Source organism: Notechis scutatus, chromosome 6 (assembly GCF_049901735.1).
Source record: "Notechis scutatus isolate UNSWTSFEM ecotype Mainland chromosome 6, rNotScu1.2, whole genome shotgun sequence".
NCBI lineage: Eukaryota > Metazoa > Chordata > Lepidosauria > Squamata > Elapidae > Notechis > Notechis scutatus.
The window spans coordinates 32,199,216-32,225,765 of record NC_142014.1 but is presented as its reverse complement, the minus strand read 5'-3'; the positions used below and the strand labels follow the sequence as shown (position 1 = coordinate 32,225,765).

General features: G+C 40.8%; 1 protein-coding gene across 1 annotated transcript in view; it reads right to left on the bottom strand.

Moving 5' to 3' along the window:
- Positions 1–26,550, bottom strand: part of CAMK1D (calcium/calmodulin dependent protein kinase ID) — a 153,102-nt gene that overhangs the window by 55,251 nt on the left and 71,301 nt on the right. Inside the window, exon 2 of the mRNA XM_026667849.2 lies at positions 14,854–14,985. Coding sequence (XP_026523634.1) covers positions 14,854–14,985 — 132 coding nt within the window. The remainder of the gene's footprint in view (positions 1–14,853; positions 14,986–26,550) is intronic.

Below are 26,550 nucleotides of genomic sequence, written 5' to 3'. Positions count from 1 at the left end.
GAATCATTAAAAGGTTTTGCTGTTACCTCTGTCTGGTGTTTGTTTCCTTGGAACAAGGCTTGGGTCAGAACACACTGGAAGTTTTTAAGAAGAGATTGGACAACCACTTGTCTGAAATAGTATAGGGTTTCCTGCCTGAGAAGGGGGTTGAACTAGAAGACCTCCAAGGTCCCTTCCAACTCTGCTATTCTGGAACTACATTTAAAGATGTTACAGACAAAAGGTCCTCCATTTTATGGACAAGTCCCAGAACGAAAATAAAAACATATCTGTAGAATCTATAAGAAAGTATCTGTAGAATCTATAAGAAAGTTCTGCCTTGCTGGTCGGTAATAATTCTAAAGTCATTGCTAACAAACACAGTCTCACACAATTACATAGGTCAAAAGGGCCAACTAATTATGGGATGGAGTAGAAAACATTTCTTCTCTTGTCATCTTCTGCAGTGGGTGCGCCAATTATTCCCTCATTCAGTAAATGATTTGAGGGTGTTTTCCTATGCAATAAATTGTTCCTTGGCTGCCCATCAATAATGTTAAATTGGCATTAAATCACACCTGGATTTTTTCTCACCTCAGGAAAAAAAAACCCAGGCCTTTCTTTACAGAGAGTGATTCACCACGCAATGCAATCACCTTTTTCAAAATTGCAAGAATGGCCGATCCACCACGTGAACAGAGAAAGCGAAGATAAAACAAACAAAGATAAATAATCATAATGAAGATAAAACAAAAACCGCCAACAGAAGGAATTGCATTGCGCTGACCAGATATTCTTTTTTTTATTTGTCAAGTTATTTTTATTTTATTCTACATATTCACATCAATGCGTGAACAGTGTGGCACCTGGGTATCATACATTTTGGTGCAATTAAAAATAGCATTAAATATATCTGTTACATTCATCAATCTTATATAATTCTAATCTTAATACACATCTTTATATTAAATTATGATCTTTCATTATTTGATTAGTAGAATAGAATAGAATAGAATGAATAAAATAGAATAGAATATAGAATGAATAGAATTGAATAGAATAGAATACAGAATAGAATCAATAGAATAGAATAGAATAGAAGAATAGAATAGAATAGAATAGGATAGGATAGGATAGGATAGGATAGGATAGGATAGGATAGGATAGGATAGGATTCTTTTATTGGCCAAGTGTGATTGGACACACCAGGAATTTGTCTTTGGTGCAAATGCTCTCAGTGTACATAAAAGAAAAGATACATCAAGAGTCCAGAATCATCAGGTGCAACACTTAATGATAGTCATAGAGTACAATAAGCAATCAAATCATACTAGGAAACAGTCAATACAGATCATAAGGATACAAGCGACAAAGTTACAGTCACGCAATCACAAGTGGGAGGAGGTGGGTAATAAGGAAGGATGGGGGGGGATTAATAATAATAGTAGTGCAGACTTTGTAAATAGTTTGACAGTGTTGAGGGAATTAGTTGTTTAGCAGAGTGATGGCATTCAGGGAAAAACTGTCCTTGTGTCTAGTTGTTCTGCTGTGCAAGACTCTATAGCATCGTTTTGAGGGTGGACTACCTGTATTAAGTTTCTGCAGGGGGTAGAAAGACTAGCAACGTCCAACTTCACTTGAACTGTATCATTGTGTTGACCGTACCGTGGTTTCTTTCCCAATATTGTAATACATTTTACAAATAAATAAATGTTAATCGAGGAAGGCATGTATTAGAGCATCCTACTTCTTGCTTTCCAAGTTGCCAATCAGTTCATTGCCTTGAAAAGTTTGCTAACTCCACTTCTTTATCTAAAATCTCAGAAAGTCCTGGAGGTGTATTTACTATGTAATTAAGGGGGGGGGGGAATGCATGCTTTTAATTAATGGTGATTAATTATGACTGGGAAGTTCCATACTGCTCCATAATAAATCACACACACCCTTTTTTTCCCCCAGTCGATGCAATTTAATTAAAGAGCATAATGAGATGACTTTTACTTGAATAACAAAACAAAAAACAAAAAAAAACAACCATATACAATCATCCTAAAACTGATGCTGTCAACTCATAAAATATTTCTATGGTCTTTTTAGAGTTGCCAGCAGAAAGGGAGTGGGGAAAGGGGTTTGAAAGAGCGGCAGCTTGGAAACTGAAAGTGCATTCCATAAATAGCTTTTCAAATAGCAATAGCACTTAGACTTATATACCGCTTTATAGTACTTTACAGCCCTCTCTAAGCGGTTTACAGAGTCAGCCAATTGCCCCCAACAATTTGAAGTTTCAAATATGAAGTTTCTGCCGTGCAAATATCTAACTGGAAAGCATGATTGATGACTCTTGGCTATGGGTGTGTCCCATTGGAGAATATGGATTATGATACACCCAGAGGGTGGAGGGAAAACCAGGGTCAAGGGTGACAAGGAATGATGTGTCTCAGAGCCAGCTACACCCAGGCAGCACTGGCATGTTAACTCCCAATAAATCCTTTTGAAGTTTTGGAAGTTTGGCTCGAGACTCATGATTTAATTGGGGTAACTGCCAGAATATGATAGAGATTGTATTGGTTTATCTCTCTATATAAACAGACACAGAATAATATGAAAGATGAGGCTATTTCACTGGAAAATAATTATCAACTAAGACATTGTTTTTATTGCTTGTAGCCTATTATTATTATTATTATTATTTGGAAATTTAAAATTGTCCTTAGGAATCTCATCAGTTAAAAAGATGTGAGATTTATTAATAATATACACAGTGAAATGATAAATGCTAGATCAATAAATGTACAAACATGTAAAATTATATATCTAATGCATTAATGACTATTTAAATTTAAAATACAGCTGAATGTTTTAACTAAAGGCTGCGTTACTGAATTAACAATAAAACATTGAATATTTATTTTAGACTGAAAGGTGCTTTTGAATTTAGAATTTCCATGCTGCCAAAAAAATAAATAAAGCCATATCATTTCTTAATACCCTAATTATCTTTTTCAGATCGATATCTTCCTTCTTACACACTAACATGGTTAATTTGTCCATCTTTACATTTCCCAGATGTGAAGAAAACATTCCTTTTTTGATGGAAGGATAGAATATATCAATTCAATAATGTTGCTACTGAATTATAAGACCAAACATAGTTTGAGGGATTCTTGAATTCTGTATATTCATACATTAAAAAGTTGATTTTATTTATGCATAAACACACCAAGCATTGCACTGATATATTTTTCATGTCTTTCTAATCGAAATGTATCAAGAAGAGAATTAAAATAATGCTTTGCACTGTCTTAGGAAAAAATGGGCCCTTTCCAATGTTCTTTTTAGCCTGCTTAGACATTGCTGGATTCCAAGTATATTGTAATTTAATCAATAGAGAAACAGATGTTGAAGTGGTTCATTGTGATTTATACTTGACAGCTGAGCATGTGGTGGAGCTAAGAAACACGTGAAAATAAATTTGTCAGCAAGCGTAGGAGAAAATGGATGACTTATTAAGGCATCTGGCTTTTAATCAGCATTTTGGGTGTTTTCTTGTGGTTCCCTAGATAAATGGAGAACAGATGGTGCACTGAGAAGACATCCTCAACAAAAAAAGATGGAAAGACACAAAGAAAAAACACAAGTAAGATCTAGGCTCGTTTGCTATCAATGTCAATCAATGGCCTTTTGGCTACCGACAATGAGTAACTCATTGTAACTCGAGTCCAGGGTTTCATTAATGAGAAACAACAGATACAAAGCCTCAGAAATGAAGCTTCATTCTTATATAATGATATAACAATATATAACTTTCTTCTTCAGATAATAATTTGGTCAAGTTGCCCTTCTGGCCAGTTTCAACCAAGTTTCAACTAAGTTCAGAGGCCCTGATTTTTTTACGTCTGTAAATCGTCATCATCAGCTGCATTCAGAGAAGCAGCCTTTGAAACAGCCCTCTTTTCCTGCTTTTTTAACTGCAGCTGTGCCTCGTTCGGCAGCTGAAGTTGAAAAATCAGGAAAGAAAGATCAGGCCTGGGTAGGTGGGCAGGTGGGCAAAAACATCAGCATAACTGGTTCTATGTTTGCTGCTCTTCAGAGCTACCGGTTCTACAGAGGTGGACAGAACCGGCAGAAACCCACCCCTGGATGAAGGGTGAATCAAACACAAGCTTGGTGCCTCTGCCCTTCAGGACCTTTCTGAAAATCCAAGCAATAATTGACCAATTGCTTTGGGGCCAGGCAAAAAAAAAAAAACACTTCACCCATCAAGAGAGCAAGCAAGCAAGCTCTTGCAGGAATTTTGCAGGACAACGAGGCCAGTGTTAATTAAGCTGGGGCCTCTTGTCTGCTCCTTAAGATAATCCCTCTGTGCCACACTTTGCCTACTGCTAGTTGGAAAGACACAAAATTCACTTCACACTTTTTCCAGGAGCAGCTGGCCAAGAACAAGAAAGCATCGCAGGCTCCAGTACCCAAGCCCTCTTTGCGTGACAAAATTAAGGGGGTGGTTTGCATGCAGTGTGAAGGCCATCATGCAGACAACTATTGTGGTTTATCAGTTTGGAATTGGTACGGATTTTTAGAATGGAATGGAATGGAATGGAATGGAATGGAATGGAATGGAATAGAATAGAATAGAATAGAATAGAATAGAATAGAATAGAATAGAATAGAATAGAATAGAATAGAATAGAATAGAATAGAATTCTTTTATTGGCCAAGTGTGATTGGACACACAAGGAATTTGTCCTGGTGCAATTGCTCTCAGTGCACATAAAAGAAAAGAGACATTCGTCAAGAGTCCAGAATCATAAGGTAGGAGCTTAAACAGTTAATGTCCGGGATATGAGGGGGTCTGTAGATATTTTCACATTGTTGTTCAAATATACTTATCTTGTGCTTTCAAGTCACTCCTAGCAACTGCCTGAACAAGTCCCTTCAGTTTTCTTGGCAACATTTTCAGAAATGGCTTACCATTGTCTTATTTCTAGGGTTAAGAGGGTGACTGGCTCAAAGCCAACCAGCTAGCTTTATGTCTGATGTGGGACTAAAACTCATAAATTTCTGGATTCTAACTTGGTGTCATTAACCACTGCATCAAATTGGTTTTCTCATATATTCTTTCTTTCTTTCTTTCTTTCTTTCTTTCTTTCTTTCTTTCTTTCTTTCTTTCTTTCTTTTTTCTTTCTCTCTTTCCTTCCTTCCTTCCTTCCTTCCATCCATCCTTCCTTCTTTCTTTCTCTTTCCTTTTTTCTCTTTCCTTCTTTCTTTCTCTTTCCCTTTCCTTCTTTCTTTCTCTCTTTCCTTCTTTCCTTCCTTCTCTTTCTTTTTCTTTCTCTTTCCTTCTTTCTTTCTCTCTCTCTCTTTCCTTCTTTCTTTCTCTCTCTCTTTCCTTCTTTCTTTCTCTCTCCCTCTTTCCTTCCTTCCTTCTTTCTTTCTCTCTTCTTCTTTCCTTCCTTTCTCTTCTCTTCTTCTTTCTTTCTTCTTTCTTTCTTTCTTTCTTTCTTTCTTTCTTTCTTTCTTTCTTTCTTTCTTTCTTTCTTTCTTTCTTTCTTTCTTTCTTTCTTTCTTTCTTTTCTTTCCTTCCTTCTTCCTTCCTTCTTCCTTTCTCTCTTTCCTTCTCTCCCTCCCTCTCCCTCCCTCTCTCTTTCCCTTTCTTTTTCTACGAATTAATATGACTACCCTACTCTCACACTCTGGGCCTCTTACAGCATATACTGGATTTTTCAGAGTTCCTGGACAACATGCCAACTCTACTAAGTTCTACCTTACAATTTAAAGAAAAATCATACATACATACATACATACACACACACACACACACACACACACACACACACACACACACATATACATACATACATACATATATACATATATATATATATATACATATATATACATATATATACATATATATACATACATATATATATATATATATTCATTTCATCAAACAGTTTGTGAGGGCTCCAGACTTCTTCCCTCTATTCAGCCTCAGAAACCCAGCTACGGAAACATGATTTATTCTCAAAATTTTGCCTTCTGTCATTTTTCCCTATTGACCTCTTAAAGCAACCTCACCAAGAACAAGACAACCCCAAACAACACTGCAAATGAAATGTCATCACAGCTGCCAAAACCAGGAGGAAAAACAAGGATGCAATCTGCTTTTCTTGCAGTAAGCATCCAAGGCGTTTCAGGTAATCCAAATCATTACAAACCTTGGAGAAACCTGGCCAATAAAAGAACAATATTGACTCATATGGATGTAGAACATTTGGAAAAAATCCACATTATATCCACCCTCTATAATCTTCAAATTATGACCACAAGTGAGCCCAAAATGTATGCTGCTAAGCGAGACAGTTGTTAAATGAGGTTCGCCCCATTTTATGATCTTTCTTGCCACAGTGGTTAAGTAAATCACTGCAGCTGTTCAGTTAGTAACCCGGTTGTTAATTGAATCCGGACTTCTCCTTGGACCTTGCTTGTCAGAAGGTCGCCAAAAGGAGATCACGTGTCTCCAGGACACTAAAACCGTCATAAGTACATGCCAGTTTCCAAGCGCCTGCATCTTGATCACAACCACAGAGAGACTGCAACGGTCGTAAGTGTGAAAAATGGTCACAAAGTCCCTTGTTTTTTGTAACTTCGAACAGTCACTAAATGAACTGCTGTAGGTCAAGACTATCTGTATTCCTAGTGTATCTCTTTCAACAACATTTTAGGAAGATCGTTTGCAAAGAAAGACGCAAAGCATTTTGGGATAGTTGATTACGGGAAAGCCAAGCTGATATTAGTGTATCCAGAAATTCAAGAATCCACAGAGATTATCATTTCGATCCACTTTAATTTACGGATCTATTCTGTTTTGTCACTAGGTGGCAATCGACATGGAGGGAACCTTTCCCGTATTTTCTCATCGAAGAAATAAGTTTATTTGAAGAATATCTTCTACAGAAAGCAAAACTTCCTCATTTTTGTTTGCTGAAAAGGAGACTCATTAACAGACCTGCCCTGATGAAATAGAAAGAAAAGCACAGGAAATCGTGTTGCTGCTATCAGGAATATCTAAACTCAACTCTCTTCTGTTTCTGAAGATAAATCCCCTATCTCTGTCTTTTTCCCCCCCCTTTCTTTCTAGTCAGTTCCAGTTCCTTCTAACAATCAATTAAAATACACTGGTCCAGAGCCCAGCTTTTGCTAAATCAAAGCCTTTGCACATTTCCAAAACCATCTAGGCTTTGCAACTTGTTTTCATCATAATTAGGGCAGTTTTTATCGGTTTGGATCTGGAGACACACAAGGTTAAAGTTTTTGCCTGCAAACAACTAGAAAGTTGTCAAACCAGAACTGAATAGAATAACAGAATGGCAGAGTTGGAAAAAGGGTCCTTGGAAGTTTTCTAGTTCAGCTTCCTTGCTCAAGCAGGAAACCATTATACTATTTCAGGCAAATGGCTGTCCAATCTCTTCTTGAAAGCCTCCTTCTTGATCACCCACAACTTCTGGAGGCAAGAGATTCCACTGGTTAATTGTCCTCACTGTTAGGAAGTTCCTCCTTAATTCCAGGCTGCTTCTCTCCTGGATTAGTTTCCATCCACTGCTTCTTCTCCTGCCTTCAGGTGCTTTGGAGAATAAGTTGACCCCCTCTTGTTTGTGGCAGCCCCTCAAATATTAGAACCTTGCAATCATGTCAGTTCTAGTCTTTGTTTTCATTTCCCTTATTATTGCTAGTTAAAGCAGTGGATTCTGCAGCCCTGCAGTCTATTCTACTTCCAGGTTCTACAGAATGTTTTAAATCTAGATTTAATGATTTATATCAGACATAAGACCTGTAGGTTTACAGTGCTAACCTTTGAATCCCAATGGATTAATTTAAACTGAGATTTTAATCCCCTCCCTTAATGGAGGAGAAGGCTCACAAACTCATTTTGGTTTCTAGAAGAAACGACAACAGCATACAATCTGGACTGGATCTATGACAATTTGCCATGGCCAACTTGCCATGGCCAACTCGCCACAGACAACCCACCACAGACAACTCTCTGCAGGGCAAGAGTTACACTAATATCAAAGAAACGGTGTAACAGAATCACAAAAGAAAGGATGCAAAACGAGAAACCGAATGACATGCGAATGGCAGAAATTAAAATAACTTTTATTTATTTTAAATAATTAAAACGGAATTGTTAAATTGTCCCACAGCGAGTTATCCCATTCCAAATCTGTCTCACTTGACAAAATGAGCAATTTAAAAGTAAGTTTGTCTTCATGAACGTTGTAAATGTTCTGCTTTTATTTCCTTGGGCAACTAAGTTAAACAACATCCCCATTCAAAAGAAAACACGGCTGTGTGGATTAAATTACACGGGGAATAATATTTGATTAAGAAATTAGAAGAAAATACCTGTTGTTGGATATTGCTTTTTAAGAATCCGTGTTTCTGGTTTAAATAAATTCTCCCTCTATATTTTGGTTCCTTTATTACTTTATTACTACATCATCCAGCGTTTTCATGAAAATTGAGCCAATAAACCCCAGATTGTAAGTGGGATTGCCTATCGTTGTTTCCTTTGATTAGATGATTTTATTAAGCAATCTTTTAAAACGCCAAAAGCTGCATGCTTCTTAGTCTTTCCAAACAAAATAAATAAATAAATTTGAACCATTTCAGCATGAGGTTAATTCACCAACCGATGTCAAATTAAATCTGATGGTCCTGACAGCAATTATGCAACAAAACAGCCTAAGACAATTTGATTAGAGGCTAGGAAAAAGGATACAAAATTGCTGTTGTGCGTATTTAAAAATTAGACGTGTGTTCGCTGCAGCTGCTGTGCAACCTTGAGAGAAGGCGCACCTGCTTAAAGCTTCACATTCAGGGGCCACAGTGGTTCTTTCTTTATTTTTTTTCCCCTAACTTTATCCCCAAAAGCAAACTCAAACCTGCTGAAATTAGCTTGTTTCCCAGTCCAGCAGGCACCACACAATGCTCTTTCCGAAAAGAGCCTGGTCAATTTCTAAATCCCTTTTGTGCTTTGGATTCCTTTCACACGGTCTGATGCGCAAGAGCTATGTAACAATATTGTGATGCACCCGCCATGGGGATCTTCTCCATTCAAGCATATATAGACAATTACGCAGCCATTCTGGGAAATTCGGGGAAAGAAGGCCTCTGGGGTCGGGGTTTTTTTTTTTTGGCTCTGAGCAAACTTGGCTTTTAAACAATTAAAATATACGAGATTCTCTCTGGCAGGTTTGAAAAGGTAGGAAGTCAACGCAACTCCTGTTCATGTCCTCGCCCAAGAGAAGAGCAAATGCTAGCTGGCTCTTTCTCAGCTTCTGTTTGTTTGCCTTGGTAGGTGTCCCCTGGCCTCAATATTAATCTCAAATTAATTGCTAGCTGAATCTGAGGCCTTTTAATTTCTTATTCACGGAGTTAGGAGAACCGATGAATGAGATCACTGCCTTGTTGGGATTCTCTGTAGGAGAAGCAAAAACTCTCTGGTTGGGTCTCTCTCTCTTTCTCTTTCTCTTTCTCTCTCTCTCTCCCCCTCCCTCCATCTATCTCCCCCCCTCTCTCTCTCCCTCCACTGGTGGGATTCAACCAGTTCACACCAGTTCGGCCAAACTAGTTATTAAATTGCTGACTAGCCCCGCCCCTTCCAGGTATCCCCACATGCCCCATTTTGGCTCCCAGGTAAGTGCAGGGAGGCCTACTAGGCCCAAAACTGGGCATGTGGAGGTGCAGTGCCCCCGCCCACAGCCTGTTTTTGCTCCCAGGGGGCTGCAAGGAGGCATACTAGACCCAAAACTGGGCGTGTGTGGGTGCAGCGCCTCCCGCAGCCTGTTTTTGCTCCCAGGAGGCTGCAGGGAGGCATACTAGGCCCAAATTGAGGCACAGCTGGTGCAGTGCGGGCCTCCCCACTGCCCATTTTTCCTCTCAGGGGAGTGCAGGAGGCCAAGTGCTGCCTGTCACATACCCCTGGCCACACCCACCATGGCCCTGCCCACTCAGTTGGTCATTAGGGCAGAGAACCGGTTGTTAAATTATTTGGATCCCACCACTGCCTCCCTCCGTCCCTCCCTCCCCTTGGGAATAACAGTAACTCCTTTGAGAATTGTTCTCCGTCCAGGTCAATTCCAGAAAACCAGGGATATTTGAATGGTTCTTCACATTTCCGACACAACAACCCTCATCAAAGATCAGTGGAGTTACAAGAAAGGAAGTTCTTGCCAGACTTTTCCCCATCCACCATTGACCTGTGCCTTATCTATGTGTAAGATCTTATGAATATACAAGATTGCCTCTGTTATTTTAGCTGGACTTTAATTGTTGACTGGGCCTTCACGATATTTGGTGGGCTTGGATTTTGGCTTGTAGACCATTCTCTGTTGCTTCTACTACCATGGTCAACACAATGCATCATTTTATGATAATTGATCCTAAACAGAATAGAGCTGGAAGGTACCTTGGAGGTCTTCTAGTCCAACCCCTATACCATTTCAGACATATGGCTGTCCAGTCTCTTCTAAAAGAGTTCCAGTAATGAAGCACCCACAATTTCTGCTCCACTGGTTAATTGTCCTCACTGTTAGGAAGTTTCTCCTTCATTCCAAGTTGCTTCTCTCCCTGATTAGTTTCCAACCCTTGTTTCTTGTCTTGCCTTCTGATCCTTTGGAAAATAAGTTGACCCCCTTTTCTTTGTGGCAGCTCCTCAAATATTTGAATACTGCTATCATGTCCCGTCCCCCGGTATTTCTTTTCTCTAGATTAGCCATACCCAATTCCTGCAACCATTCTTAGTCTCCAGGCCTTTAATCATCTTAGTTGCTCTTCTCTGCACTTTTCCCAAAGTCTCAACAACTTTTTTGTAATGTCGTGACCAAAACTGGATGCAGTATTCCAGTTGAGAGTCACATGCAAACATCAGCTGCTCATCCCAGGTTTAAACTTCTTCCTGGATCAAAACTGCTCAACCAAGCTGTAAATCTGCCAGCAAAGTTTTAAGGAAGTCCTGACTTAAAACACAACAGACAACTCATTTCAGTTCGATTGTTTCGTTTCAGAGTACTCGAAAGTTAGTGCTGGTTTTTCCCCCTCTGAACTTGGTTTCCTCTTTCATTTTGAGCCAGGTAGCTTCCATTTCTCTCTGCTTCAGTTATACCCCGATTTGAGTTTGTCTCACCTAAGATAGTTTCAATCTGTTCTGTATTTACAGGGCCACAGTATTTAAACATGGAAACATGCTAGTAATTTAAATGAGAATACAGACATATTCAATACGCTGCCTTAAGAGGAAGCAAGGAGGTATAGTTTCAATTACTTTATGGATTTGGGAGTGTATAATGTTTGCTGTAAAAACAAATTATCTTGCATATATGAAATATCAAGTAAATATCTCTGCTGTCTAAGGTATGACTTATGTATTACTTCTGTCTAGTCTCAGGTTGGCCTAAAGGAGACAGAAGTCATTTCCGATTAGCATGTCATAAGCGTTCATTTCCAATTAGCATGTCGTAAGCGTTCTTTAAGATTTCAATTGATTAATTTTATTTTATCTGCAGAAATAGGTTGTTAAACCATTTATTTATGATGTGACAAGATTCAAGGCAGTGCTAAAAAGACAGAGCAGTCTAAAAATAAACGGGGACCTATTATAGGCTGAAAGATTTGCGGATCAAATGTATCCAGTCAAATAATTTTACAATCCTTTAAGAAATGCAGACAAAATACTGTACACTTTAAGTTGGAAGCAAGGAAAGTGAGAGTACCATGCTAGGATCACAGTTGCCCTCCCCAAAAAGGGACATTTCTTTGGGAGGTGCTGGGAATGTTATAGCATGCAAAATGTTCCTTAACCTGCCTCCCTTCCCCCCACCCCCCAAAAAGGAAAAAAAACTAACTCAGCTTGGAGGGGTTCTGAAGGAATTATCTTGGACAGAAGGAATGATCTTGAAGGACAAGCGAAGAACTCTATGAAGTGCCTATGGAGATTCTTAGTCATCCACGTTGTGATTGTCCCTAAGGAACTTTTTCAAGAGGCAACTGGACTTTCTGGTTTTTCTTTGAAAAAAACAACCACCACCCTACAGGTGCTCTTCCATAACAGAGAAACGAAGAGAACAATGAACAAAGCAATGTTGTCATTCCATGCGTTGCAGGAATATCAGAAAAGCTCAGGAGGATCTTCAGCCAACACAACATATATGTACATTTCAAACCCAAGACTACACTAAGCCAGAAGCTTGTCCAGGCCAAGGATAAAACCAAGAAACCAAAAATTAAGAGACCTCATCGGAAAAGGATGGTGAATCCGTCCAACTCTGCTTTGGAATCTGGGTTTGTTAGGAGATGACTCAAGAGTGTGTGTGGTAGTTAATACTCTAGGAGACAGAGGGAACATTCAGAGTGTTCTCTGAGGAAGTGGGCTGGAAAATAATAGAAGAAAATAAGATTTTAAACTGCGTCAACACAAGTGGAGTTCTCAAATCGTGGGGAATAATAGAACTACCAGATTACGAAGAAGAAGAAGAAGAAGAAGAAGAAGAAGAAGAAGAAGAAGAAGAAGAAGAAGAAGAAGAAGAAGAAGAAGAAGAAGAAGAAGAAGAAGAAGAAGAAGAAGAAGAAGAAGAAGAAGAAGAAGAAGAAGAAGAAGAAGAAGAAGAAGAAGAAGAAGAAGAAGAAGAAGAAGAAGAAGAAGAAGAAGAAGAAAAGACAAAACATGGTGGTTTGATATCGCATAGCATAAAACATTTTCTGGGCAAAGTTTTCTAAGAGGTCTATATTGCTGAGCAAAAATTTCTTGTACAAGTCTTCCAAGGAGCTCAGGAAGATTTCTTCTGTATTGTCCTTGAGTGATTCTGAAATTGGACGTTCCAATTGTAAGGCAGAAGAAATCAAGACTTCAATGGAGGCCTCGATGGATGAAAAGGGTGTTGGGTCAGCAAACGGACAATTCCCAACAGACTAGGATCAACAAAATCAACTAGGGCTGTTGAGACTCAACATTGTGAGCTATTCTACGCCCGATAAACCCCCGATAAATCAAGAGGAACAGCTTTCCTATCTTTACACCAAGAGGGGTGAGAAAACTGGTTGTCCAGATAAGAGGGCAATACTTTGGAGAAACACAACGTATGTGGTATGCTTAGAAAAAGAAAAGAAACTCTTGTTCCACGGAGTGATCATATAGTAGACTATTAAACCAATAAATGGATCCATCTACTATAAAGGGAAGGAAGGAACAATGGAAGGGAACTATTGATATGCGAAAGCGTGCATCTTGAAAGTCTATCAACATGAGTCACATCCTCTTTTGCAAGAGAAAAAATCAATATCTTCCTGACACAAATGACTCCACAAAAAAAAAAAAAAAAATAGAAAGTCCATTATGGACCTCGGCCTGTTATCCTTTTGGGGAATAAATATGTATGGGTTTTTTTTAAAAAAAGAAGAAACTTTCTGTGGAAGAAAAACCAAGTGATGAAACTTTGGAGGTGCCTTAGAAGTAACAGAGTGTGAGATTAATCCAGGGCTTAGCCTGGAAGTCATAGGAAACCACGGATGGAACCCAAAAATTATGGAAGCTCAAATATCTTGAAAAGGTACCAGGTGGTCACTGAATCTTGCTGTTAGGAAAAACTGAGGGAGAGTCAGGCAGGAAAAGCCCACATGTGAAGGTCCAATTAAATGGATTTATTGCTAAAAGCCTATGCGCAGGAATCTTCTCAACTCATGGTTGATGGAATTCAAGGGGAGTTGGATTTAGTTTGCTTGCAGCTACATAGGGATTCAAGGCTGATGCCCCTTTTAACTCCACCTCCAGGTTCCCACCACTCCTCCTACATAGATGCTAATTGAAGCTTCGAAACTAGCAGTGGAGTAGTACACCTCTACTAATCTTTCTACCGTGTCAAGGAGGGAAGGAAAGAGGGAGCAGCCTTGCCTCATTCATCCTAGAAGACCCCTCCAGATTATCTCCAGGTTTTTGCATTGACGAACTACAGCCACCCAGGACTCTGCAGCAAAGCTTCCAAACACAATACAGGTCAACCTGGACTTACAAATATTCATTTAGTAACTGCTTTAAATAACAACAGTCCTGAAAAAAGTGACTTATGACCATTGTTCACTTATAACCATTGCAGGATTCCCACGGTCACGTGATCAGAATTCAGATGTTTGCACTCTGTGACAACATAAAACCCGACATCTGTTGAGGTTCCTACCAACTCAGTGAGAACGTTTGTTTAGTAGAGGAAGAACAATCACAGTCAAATCTATATATTTAAACGTGAAATGCCCCTCTTGCATCATCACAAAATCTCCAGAACTGTAAAGCCTACAAACTTGAAATTGGGCCCGTATGTTCCTCTCGGCTTCTAGGAGCTCACTAAGAAAGGATTTTTCAAAACGACCACCAGAGCATTTGGAGTATTTCCTATATTTTTATTAACACTCTCTGATACTAAGGAGTTCTATTCCCCCTCCCCACCTGAAAAGAAATCTCTTCCAAAGGCAAAACACAAGCAGAGGAGAGGAGTTTCAGTTTCAGTTTTAGTTTCACAGCAGCACCAAGCAGCTTTAGCACAGAACAGTTGAGCTAAGCCATGCCCAGGCTCCTTGCTGTCTCCTTCTTGCTCACACAGCAAATACTGTTTCAGTTTCCATGTTTCAGTTTCCAAACAGCCCTCGACTCGCTCACACACTGATAGGATGCTAGCCAGATGAATACCAATAGATGCTGTTAGGCAGAGGCACAATTTCCCCCCCACCACCACCTTATTTTCCTCCCCAAAAATGAAGCCCGATCACATAGTTTTGTAGTGAAGCATGAGTATACAGCTAGTAAATGATATTTTAGGTCCTTACTTTCGAAGAACGGCAATTTCGTTTTCTATGCTGCTTTCCTTCCCTTTCAGGGCTTTCTTGGGGATGCACTTCACTGCAAAGAGCTTTCCACTGCTCCTGTTTTCAGCCAGGACGACTTCAGAAAATGCACCACTGGAAAAAGGAAAAGAACAAAATTTGAACTCGTATGCACTGAAAGCAGAATGTAAGAATCCTGATCAGCGTTTTTCAACACCAAATGCAGTTTTAGCCACATGATTGGAAAAAAAATCACAGGGCACATGGTATTCATTCTCAAAAAAAAAACCTTCTTGCCCATTACAGAAAAGAGACCTCTCTCGCTGGGTCTTTTTTGGGATTTGACCAAGGCCCAGTTAGAATAACCACAAGTTGTGAAGAATTCCTCAGACTGAGAATCTCCACAGAGGTCCAAGAAACTAGCTGTGGTCTCTTCTAAAACATTTACCATTTGCAGTTTGCTTCAATATTTTCTAATCTGTAGCTCTTCCTTTGATCTCCCAAGGTCATTTCCTGTTAGAAATTCTGTTTATATATTGTACCACAGAGCAAAAAGGAGTACAGTCACCATGTGCTTTACCGTTCAACTGTTTAACTGTGAGAAGAAAAAGGAAACTCTACTTAGAACAAAAGAGCATAGAACATATATTACAGATCCAAACTTGTAAATACTACCATCTACTGACTGAATACTACTGTAGTTGTTGCATAGAAATACATTCCAACAATGAATTCCAACATTTCCACATAGCATTATGATTGGGCAGACAAGAGGAACCTTTGCACAGCAATCCTTTTCAGACTTGGCTGAGCCACCTGGCGTGATCTCATGCTAATAAAAACTTCTGAGCACATTCCATATCAAGCCTTATCTCTGTCTGGGTCAGACAACAAAGATTTGTGACTCACAGCCCAGACTGAAGAATACATTCCCACATTGTATCTATTGTGTGTTCAAAATCAATTGAACAGAAGTGAGATGTCATTCCAGTGCTAAATTGTGTGCTGTAGATATAGAGCAAAGGGGCACATTCTTACATTTGAAAAAAAAATTATGGGTGTGCTATTTAACAATGTATCTATCAAAATTGTGTGTCTGTGGCACAACAAAATTCTTTTACCTGTTCACCTTCACAGTAGACACAACACCTACACATAGGAGGGGAGGGGAGGGACAGGCACTTCCATAATTGATGTCAAACATACCATGACATCATCAAGCAAATAACACAAAAATAACCCAATTGTGTCAATGTATGTTAATGTCCTGGCATGCAGGACATCATTATGGCTTCTTGTTATTGTTCTTCAGTTACTTAGTCATGTCCAACTCTTTGCAACTTCATGGACGATAGCATCAACTCATAAAGCACTCCTGGACTCCTTTCAAGTTGCCATAGGAAGGGTGGGGAAAGACCTGAAGGAGCAGCAAGGCAATCAAAACCAGAAGTACATTCCACACATACCTTACCAAGGCTGTATCCCAGGTTACCGATCCAGTTGAAGGGGCGTGATCTCTAGAGCCCTCAAAAGTCCTCTGTTGGCTAACATGATTTATGACACACCAGCCCTGACCTTGCTCCGGTTGGAGAACGTGATTTATGACACACCCAGGGGCTCGAGGCTCATGATTTGATGAGAGCATTTGTCAGAACCTGACGCATAGCACATGAGGCCTCCCTGTCCTCCACTATCTCCTGGAGTTCGCTCAAAATCATGTTCATTGCATCAATGACCCTGTCTAACCATCTCTTCCTCTGTCGTCCCCTTCTCCTTTGGCCTTCCATCTTTCCCAACATCAAGGTCTTCTCACTTGGTGGCCAACATATTTGTCCTTCAAAAGTATCTGTCAGTACCTGACAGTATCTGTCCTTCAAAAGGACATTCAGGGTGGATTTCCTTCAGGAAATCTGAAATCTGATTGATTTCATGATGGTTTCTGATGGCCCTCAAATTCTGAATAGGTTAAAATTGGGGGGGCCCTCTACTCTTCTCCCACAAGGTCCCCTATCTGTGTCACCTGGAGGATTTTTTCCCCTATCAGAGCGTGAGACTCTCAAATAGACGCTTTTTGCCGCCAGTGAGCTAAACAGCTTCAAAGCATCTCCAAATTTATTTTAGCAACTTCCGAAAGGGTAAGAGATGCTTTACACCTCACCCGCCTTCTGTTTTATCTTTAAATTCTTCACTTCCATTTTTATCAGCATCTCATTAAACCCAGACAATTTTCTGACATCCCTTTCTTCACCTGATTTGCATCTGTGACATCCTCTGAGGGATTTTCCTGCCTGACTAAGCCTTGCCCTTTGAGATTCAGACGGGTCTAGTGACACAATAGGCACTGGCAACCTGACAAGGGCTGCCTGGAAAGGAAGAGACTTGTCAGAGGAAGGGTGTGGCTGAATCCTGGGAGGAATCAAACACACAAGCAGGAGTGTGGTAAAATAGGACATAAATTGATTTCTCTGTGACTTATCAAACCTGTATGTTGTAGAGATAGAGACAGACAGACAGACAGACAGACAGATATAGAGATACTGTAGATAGATAGAGATAGTTTCATGGACAGACAGATAGATACAGATATGCAGTATAGATAGGTAGGTAGGTAGGTAGGTAGGTAGAGAGATGATGATGATGATGCTAGAAAGATGGATAGAGATGATAGAGATAGATAGGTAGGTAGGTAGGTAGGTAGGTAGGTAGGTAGGGAGAGATGATGATGATGATAGAAAGATGGATAGAGATGATAGAGATAGATAGGTAGGTAGGTAGATAGAAATAGAGATACTGTAGATAGATAGAGATAGATGATAGTTTCATAGACAGACAGACAGATATACAGTAGAGATAGGTACGTAGGTAGGTACAGAGATGATGATGATAGAAAGGGATAGAGATGATAGAGATAGGTAGATAGGTAGATAGGTAGGTAGGTAGGTAGAGTAGACAGATAGATGGCCATGATATATATTCATTTGTGTCAAAATACACTGTCTATGCCAAATTATGTAAATGCTGTCATTTTCAGTCAAACCTCAAAGTATACAATCCCCATTATATATATTTACGGAGAAGTCTTTGATTTAATGGACACACCTCTGATTAATGGACAGAGTATGGGGGGAAAATGCCAGCTAAACCAAGTTTTCTTAAAGCAAGTTAACTATCCCTAAAGTAGCTTGTTCCCAGAACCAATATAACATTCGACTTTCCCAAGCCGTTCCTTTCCAACTGAAAAACATCAAGTTGTTTGCCACCTTCTCTTTACCTTTTCAGCTGCTTCTTCTAATTCACTGCCCAGAGAGATGTGTTCAAAAGCTTTCAGCTGCAAACCCACGAACCATCAAAAGCAATGTCAACCATCAAACCCACCCACAGATGTGCACCCTGAGTGCAACCAGAGCTGCGAAAAAGCTGCAAGGGGGGATTGTCTCATGATTGAAGGCTGCACAATAACACCTGTAGGCCAGACAAGGAAGAATGGATGGAAAGTGAACAAGGAGAGATTCAACCTGGAAATAAGGAGAAACTTTCTGACAGTGAGGTCTATCAACCCATGGAACAGACTTTGCCCTCGGAAGTTATGGGAGAGTCATCACTTGAGATTTTCAAGAAGAGATTGGACTGCCATCTGTCAGAAATGGTGTAGGGTCTCCCGCTTGGATGGAGGGTTGGACTAGATGACCTACAAGGTCCCTTCCAACTCTGATTATCTATTAGATCTCTGTGCCTTGACATTTTGCCCTCCTTTGCAACATCCCTTCATCAAGTCCAACATTCAAGTTCATATCTCCTCTTCCACATTTCTGGATTTTTAACACTGATCACCCCACTTCCCATCTGCATATGACTGGGGTGTCAAACTCAAGGCCTAAGGGCCGGATCAGGCCCGCAATGTGGATGGATCCAGCCAGTGGGGCCATCCTGGTCTACTCAATGCAAAGAGATCAGCCCAGTCTACCTAATGGGAAGAGGAAACATCCCAGCAGTTTGGGGAGGGGAGTCAAACTGGCCACACCCACCCAATTGGCCACTCCCACCCACTCAGCCCTTCCGAGATCAACCACAGACCTCATGCGACCCTCAATGAAATTGAGTTTGATACCCCTGCAGAGGTGGTATTCAACAGGTTCTGACCAGTTCTGGAGAACCGGTAGTGGAAATTTTGAGTAGTTCAGAGAACTGGCCAATGCCACTCTGACTGGCCCCGCCAACCCCATCTATTCCCTGCCTCCCATTGAGTCCCAGCTGATCAGCTGGGTCTTCTTTGGTTGCCCTGCACAGGAGAACGGAGCTGGGAAGCAGATTAGGGGCGTGGGGAGGGAATGAGGATTGTGCAGTAACCTTCCACTGTCCATATTATTCAGACTTACGCATGGTTGCGTTCTGCATTATAAAAAACGTTTTTAATCAGGCAGCTATTTACTACACACTGAGAGGCGAGTCATTTGTCCTGCTTTAACCCTTCTCTGAAAATTGTGGTTGAAATCACACTTTTGTGAGCTTAAGGTTGGAGGGAAGCATTCACCACCCACAAGCCTAGGTCGAATAACTCCTTCACATATTCAAAAATACAATATATGCTGGTTGCTTAGTACCTAAATTTGATCATCCTTTGGATGCTACAGTAGTTGTAAGTGCCAGGACGGGTTGCAAGTTCCATTTTTTTCTATCACTAAATACATAGTTGTAAATTGAGGGCTTCCTGTAAGTCAAACTCTGGAAGAGAGGAGGGTTTTGTCAGCAACACAATCCTCTTCATTACAACGGTGTCCATTTGGTTTCATAACAATGCATAGAGAGGTTCAAATTTGCACCAGTGGTGGTATTCTACCGGTTCAGCCCAGTTCAGACAAACTGGTAGTAAAAAATGCTACTGGTTCGGCTGAAATGGTATTTCCGATGATCAGCTGTGCCGCGCGATTTAGACTAGCTAGAAAGCAGGAAATCATTGGATTTCTTGCTTTCTCGCTAATCTAAATCACGCGGCACAACTGATCCCTCCCTCACTGTTGTACTTATCTCTCCAGGAGGTTTCCCTGAGGCCCAGTAGGCAAAAAACGGGGTGCAGGGGGGGTGCTGTGAAAGGGGTAAAAAAAACCCACCACCTCGTCATGCCCACCCAGTCACATGCCCACCTGGCCACGCCCACCTAGCCACGCTCACAGAACCAGTAGTAAAAAGAAATTGAATCCCACCACTGATTATATATTCACTTAACATATTCAGGCTGTGCACTATTTGGCTTCCAAAGCAAAAAATTGCCCTTTTGGGCAATTGTGTCTTCTTGTGGATTTGTGTTTGGAGTGACCAATGCCATATTCACATTCCCAGGGGCTCCAAAGCCCAGTTTTGCATTTGAAACCAAAGCACGGGCCTGCTCTAAAATGTGTAGAACTTCCTCTAGGTGGGTAGTCCTTCGCTTGTCATGTTCCTAACAAGGTTGTGATAGGGCTGGCCAGGGAAAAGATAAGCCAAGAGTGGCTCTGAAGATGCATTTGTTGTGTGCCTTACACATAAAAATGCATAGAGCTACAATTGCAATATTGCAGGAACATTTTTTTGTGTGTGTTGATCAAAGAGAATAATTGCAGCTCTAGATTGAACTATGGGATCCTTGATATTCTCTGAGCTTGGTGGTTTTCTTGAAGAAGTCTCATTACCCAACTAGGTTACATCATCAATGCTAGAAGAGAGTTGGGTTTGTGAGAGGAGGAGGAAGATGGAGGAGAGGAAAAAGAGGAGGAGTAAGAGGAGGAGGAGAAGTTGAAGGAGGAGGAGGAGGAGGAGAACTTGGAGGAAGAGGAGGAGAAGTTGAAGGAAAAAGAGGAGTAAGAGGAGAAGTTGAAGGAGGAGGAGAAGGAGAACTTGGAGGAGGAGGAGGAGAAGTTGAAGGAAAAAGTGGAGGAAGATGAGAAGGAGGAAAAGTTGGAGGAGGAGGAGAAATTGAAGGAGAAAGAGGAGGAGGAAGAAGAGGAGGAGGAAAAGTTGAAGAAGGAGAAAGAGAAGGAGGAGGAGGAGGAGGAGAAAAATGAGGAAGAGGAGGACGAGGAAGAAGAGGAAGAAGAGGAGGAGAACTGAGGATTCCTTGGTGGTCTCTGAGCTTGGTGGTTATCTTGCAGACATTTCATGACCCAACTAGAGAACATCATCACTGGTAGAAAGGACCAAACCCCACTCCCTTTTAGCACTGATGATGTTCCCTAGTTGGGTCGTGAAAACATCTGCAAGAAAACCACCCAGCTCAGAGAGCACCAAGGACCCCACAATCCTCCTCCTCCTCCTCTTCCTCCTTGACTGCACTCTGATTTGTAGTCAACACATCCATGTTAATTCCATTAGCCATCGAATACCATGCCTGTCCAGGGTTGGATTTGTCTGCCCTGCATCCAATTGATGTAATTACATTGCTTAAACAGTGTTTCCAATGGGTACAATAAGCCGTTGCATTAAATTTCAGCAAATGGTTTTCACTGTGTTTTCAAAGTAATAGAGGGGGGAAAAATGCCAGCAGGTAAGAACTGGATTGCTTTTTGCAGAAATAACAGCAAATTAAATTTCTTTCTTTCTGGCTTTCGTGTCCTTGGAATAAACGTAGGACGGGGTTAAAAAAAGGAAATCAGAATATATTTTTTTAAAAAAATACATATGAAGTCAAAAATTCAGACGCTTGGCACCCGATTCGCAGTTATGACGCTTGCAGTGTCCCAGGGGCACGCGATTCCCTTTTATGACAAGGAACAGGGAAGCCAGACTCACTTAACAACCATGTTCCTAACTTAACAACTGCAGCGGTTCACTTAATGGCAGTGGCAGAAAAGGCTGTAAAAACGAGGCAAAAGAAATGTTTCACTTAGCACCAAAAATTGGGGGCTCAATTGTAAGCCGAGGACTACCTGCAGTTGGGTCAGTGCAGATTGGATGTGGAGGGAATGTTATTCCCAGTCCAGTCTCTCTCTCTACTTTCCTTTTCCAATCTGCAATAAAAGTATTTCGGCTTTAGAGGAATGATGATGATGACACACTGTTGGCTGACATGCCCTCAAATTGATGTGACAGCAGCTGCTTGATTTTGGTCAAATCGAAGGGGAAATAAGGAGAAATGCTCACATTTGCAATGACGATATTTCTGGTGCCCTTCTCTGACTGTTCTTCCTACATAACTAGAAAATATCCAGACTCAGCAGTGAGAAAATAAGCTTCAATAAAGGAGAATCTTTGTAGCTCAGGGTTGTAGCTCAGGAGGAGGAGGAGGAGGACGAGGAGGACTGGGGAGTCCTTGGTGCTCTCTGAGTTGGTTGTGTTCTTGCAGATATTTCATTACCGAACTAGGTAACTTAATCAGTGCTAAAAGGGGGTAGAGTTTGCAAAGAGGAGGAGGAGGAGGAGGAGGAGGAGGAGGAGGAGGAGGAGGAGGAGGAGGAGGAGGAGGAGGAGGAGGAGGAGGAGGAGGAGGAGGAAGGAGGAGGAGGAGGAGGAGGAGGAGGAGGGAGGAGGAAGGAGGAGGAGGAGGAGGAGGAAAAGGAGGACTGTGGGGTCCTTGGTGCTCTCTCAGCTTGGTGGTTTTCTTGCAGGCCTTTCATGACCCAACTAGGTAACATCATCAGTGCTGAAGGGGAGGAGGAGGAAATGAAGCTGAAGGGGAAAATATCCAGACTCAACAGTGAGAAAATAAGTCTCAATAAAGGAGAATATTTGCAGTTCAGGGTTGAATTGTGGGATCCTTGGTTCTCTCTGAGCGTGTTTGTTTTCTTGCAGACATTTCATGACCCAACTATGTAACATCATCAGTGCTAGAAAAGAGGAGGAGGAGGAGGGGAAGGAGAAGGACTGTGGGAGTCCTTGGTTCTCTCTGAGCTTGGTAGTTTTCTTACAGACGTTTCATGACCCAACTAGGTAACATCATCATGGCTAGTACAGCACTCCTTACTAGCACGGTGGAAAATATCAGATTGAGAACTATAAAGAAAACTCCAAACCCAATGAAAAGACAATCCCTCCAGCCGCCAAGATTTCCGTTCAACTTGAATGAAATTTCCCTTTAATCATAATTACGGAGAGAATAATTGCAAACACTTTAACACTGAATGAATTACAAAATTCCCTTTATTTAAAGAAGAAAGGTGCCTCAATTAGTCACGTGCCATTCATGTTTTTGCTTTCTTATACTTAAAAAAATAAATGGAAATATAAACTCTCAACCCCATTCCCTTTTGGAATTAAAATTGCATGACCCTTGCTATTGCCTTATGAACTAATTGAAGATGAAGGTGGTTGTTTTTCTTAAAATAAAAATTAAAACACTATCCTTCTGTGCATGTCTAGAGAATGCTAATTGACTGTTTTATATTCTGTTTAAAGCCCATCCAGCTGGGCACAATTATTTGCTTTAAATATTTCCACTGGGAATCTTCATGTATTTCTCTATCTTCCACCCCCTCGTAATCACAGCTTCTTGTTAAAAACAAAAATTACCACCAAACAAAGGGGGGAAAAATATTAACGCACTGCCTTAAATGAGTCCCAAATTTAACTTCATTAGTATGCCAAAGGAATGTCATGAATAATATTTTTTTTTTTCCAGACAGAGTGTGCTGTCCCAGCCAGTCTATGGGAATTGGATAGTTACTTAGGAATTATGAGTTGTCCCCTTAAGGGAATGCATCTTGGTAAATGTAGTCAAAGGTATCCTGGGAAATGTAGTCCACGTCACGTGACCACTTCTGTAATCCTGGTTGGTAACTGAATTGACCCTTGGTGGGTTGGGGGAGTTTTCCTCATTCTTTGCCTGAACTCACAGACTCATAGCACCTTCTTTCTATTGCTATGAGATGGGTTAGGAGATAACCATCTTTTACTTTTCTGTATCTTGTACAGAGGTGGATTCATAAACTGTACAGATGCAGAGAGATAACTCAACAAGACATCCATAACAAAGAACATTTATTGGTTCATCAGGTATCCTCGTAACTCACATTTGTGATGAAGTTCTTCTTTTATGACCAATCCTTTGTATATCTGCCTTGTAGTAAAGATGGTTATCTCCTAACCCATCTCGTAGCGATAGAAAGAAGGTGCTATGAGTTCGTGAGTTCAGGAAAAGAATGAGGAAAACTCCCCCAACCCACCATGGGTCAATTCAGTGACCAACCAGGATTACAAATGTGGTCACATGACATGGACTAGATTTCCCAGGATACCTTTGACTACATTTACAAGATGCATTCCCTTAAGGGGACAGCTCATAATTCCTAAGTAACTATCCAATTCCCATAAACTGGCTGGGACAGCACACAGAGATTTAATTTTTTTAACCAAAGGGGTCTTGAGCACTTGGAGAGAACATAGCTCTCAACTTGTAGTGCAAGATTTGTAAATTAAATTCTGAATGCCAAATTTAGGGATTGGATGGGTTTTTTTTTAAAAAAAAAAATCTAACATCTTATGACCAGAACCCAAATGCAGGCATATCAGGAAAAAATCAGGAGGAACTTCAGCCAACACAATATATGTGTACACTTCAATCCCAAAGCTTGTCCACCCCAAAGGTAAAACACCCAGACCCAAACTGAGCAATGTGGCATATGCTGTGCAATGCAGTGAGCCATAGGCAAATCTGTACATTGGGGAAACAAAACAGCCACTTCACAAACTCATGGCACAGCATAGGAAAACAAACACATTAGGACTAGATTCAGCAGTCCATCTGCATTTAAAAGACAAAGGCCACTCTTGAAGACAACATGGTCTATATTTTGGACAGAGAGGACTGCTGTGTCAGGATTCCAGCAGTTACCCCTATTTAAATCGTGAGTCTCGAGCCAAACTTCCAAAACCTCAAAAGGATTTATTGGGAGTTAACCTGCTGGCACTGCCTGGGTGCAGCCGATTCTGAGACACCTCATTCCTTGTCACCCTTGACCCTGGTTTTCCCCCCACCCCCTGGGTAGATCATAATTCATATTCTCCAATGGGACACCTCCATTGCCCAGAGTCATCCGTTATGCTCTCCAGTTAGAATTTTGCACAGCAGAAACTTCAGTCACCTAGTTGCTATCTTTGAAAAACTATTTATGGTATGCACTTTCAGTTTGCAAGCTGCCACACTGCTCCCTCCCTTTCTGTTGGGCAACTCTAAAAAGTCCATAGAAATATTTTATGAGTTGACATGCTGGTTTGAAAGAGGGGGTCCAAGAGGCCAACTATGTCAAAATTGAACAGCCCTCACTCAACAGAGGGGGGGGGGGATATGACATCATCTGTATCCAGTCTACAGCACAGTCCTTTCAGCCGTTCCAGGAAGGCTCCACATGTATTTACAACACTCAGGTGATTCTGAGGACACAGACAAACCTCCAAATGGAAGCCGTCCATGTATAACTACTAACAGAGCTCACACGAAATGCTAAGGCGAGAGTGTGCAGTCAGCATAAATACTGCTGGCTTTGGAGATTGGATTGTCAAACTTTTTCTGGAGGCACAAATTCTCCCTCAAAACAAATATTTAGAACTTAAGTTAATCTCTTGTCTTCCTTGGGAAGCAGGGAAACAGATAGTGGCAGCCTAAAAGGAATGCACAGATTATCTAGCCCGGATCCAAAGAGAATTATTAGGTCCAGCAAAACTTTGCCAGCTGTATGTCCACAAACATTTCTTTCTCCTGCCTAAACTTCGGCAACAAAACAAACTGCAGATATTCAAGACAAATCCAAAAGGACACAGGTGTGCAAAAGAGTAATGATGTGCATAACTTTATAGTCTCTGGCTGAGACATTGCCTCTGCTTTGCACTGGAACTCTTGCTTAAGTTAACTTCATTGGTTTCTCTCTTTTCATAAAATGGGTCTATGATATGGGCTGGGTCAAAGGGCACCCCTCATGGTAGCAGTTTGGTGTGGGTGCCTGTGATCATCTTCCCAAGATCCAAGTAGGTGCATGAGTCTGCAACAAAAAAACTGGGGAGCCCTATTCATGCAAGGTCCCCCCCCCCTTGTTTGTAGCTGACTGGTTGATGTAGAAGGGTTACTTGTTATTTCTTAGTCGTATTTATTTATTATTTATTATTACCTCTTATTTGCCCCTTCTACTGGTTGCACACTTTTATTATTGTTGTTATTGTTATTTCTCTGTTGCTTTGCTATGTGCTTCTGTACCAGGGACTAATCACACTTAGCCAAATAAAATGTTCTGTTCTATGCTGTTCTGTTCTGTGCTGTTCTGTTCTGTGTTCTATTCTGTTCTATTCTATTCTATTCTATTCTATTCTATTCTATTCTATTCTATTCTATTCTATTCTATTCTGCACTCTACTCTTCTATTCTGCATTCTGTTCTGCACGCTACTCTTCTCTTCTACTCTCTTCTCTTCTGCGTTCTATTCTTTTCTGCACTCTTCTATTCTATTCTATTCTATACTCTTCTCTTTTCTTCTCTGCTCTTCTCTGCTCTGCTCTACAGGGTGCCATAAAAATATGCAGCTTGCAGATTGCAAGTCAGGGTTAGATTACAATAGTGCATTTTAATCATCAGGTGGTTGGTTATGTTCGTGCATATAATCAAGAAACTGTTGAAATGGCAACCGAAGGCCTGTACTTCATCACAGGTGTCAAAATTCCCAGGCGTGCTCATGGGAACACTTAGGACAAGTACCAAAATCAGTGGTTTTCTACTTTGCGAGGCAAGCCTTTTGAGAAGCAAGT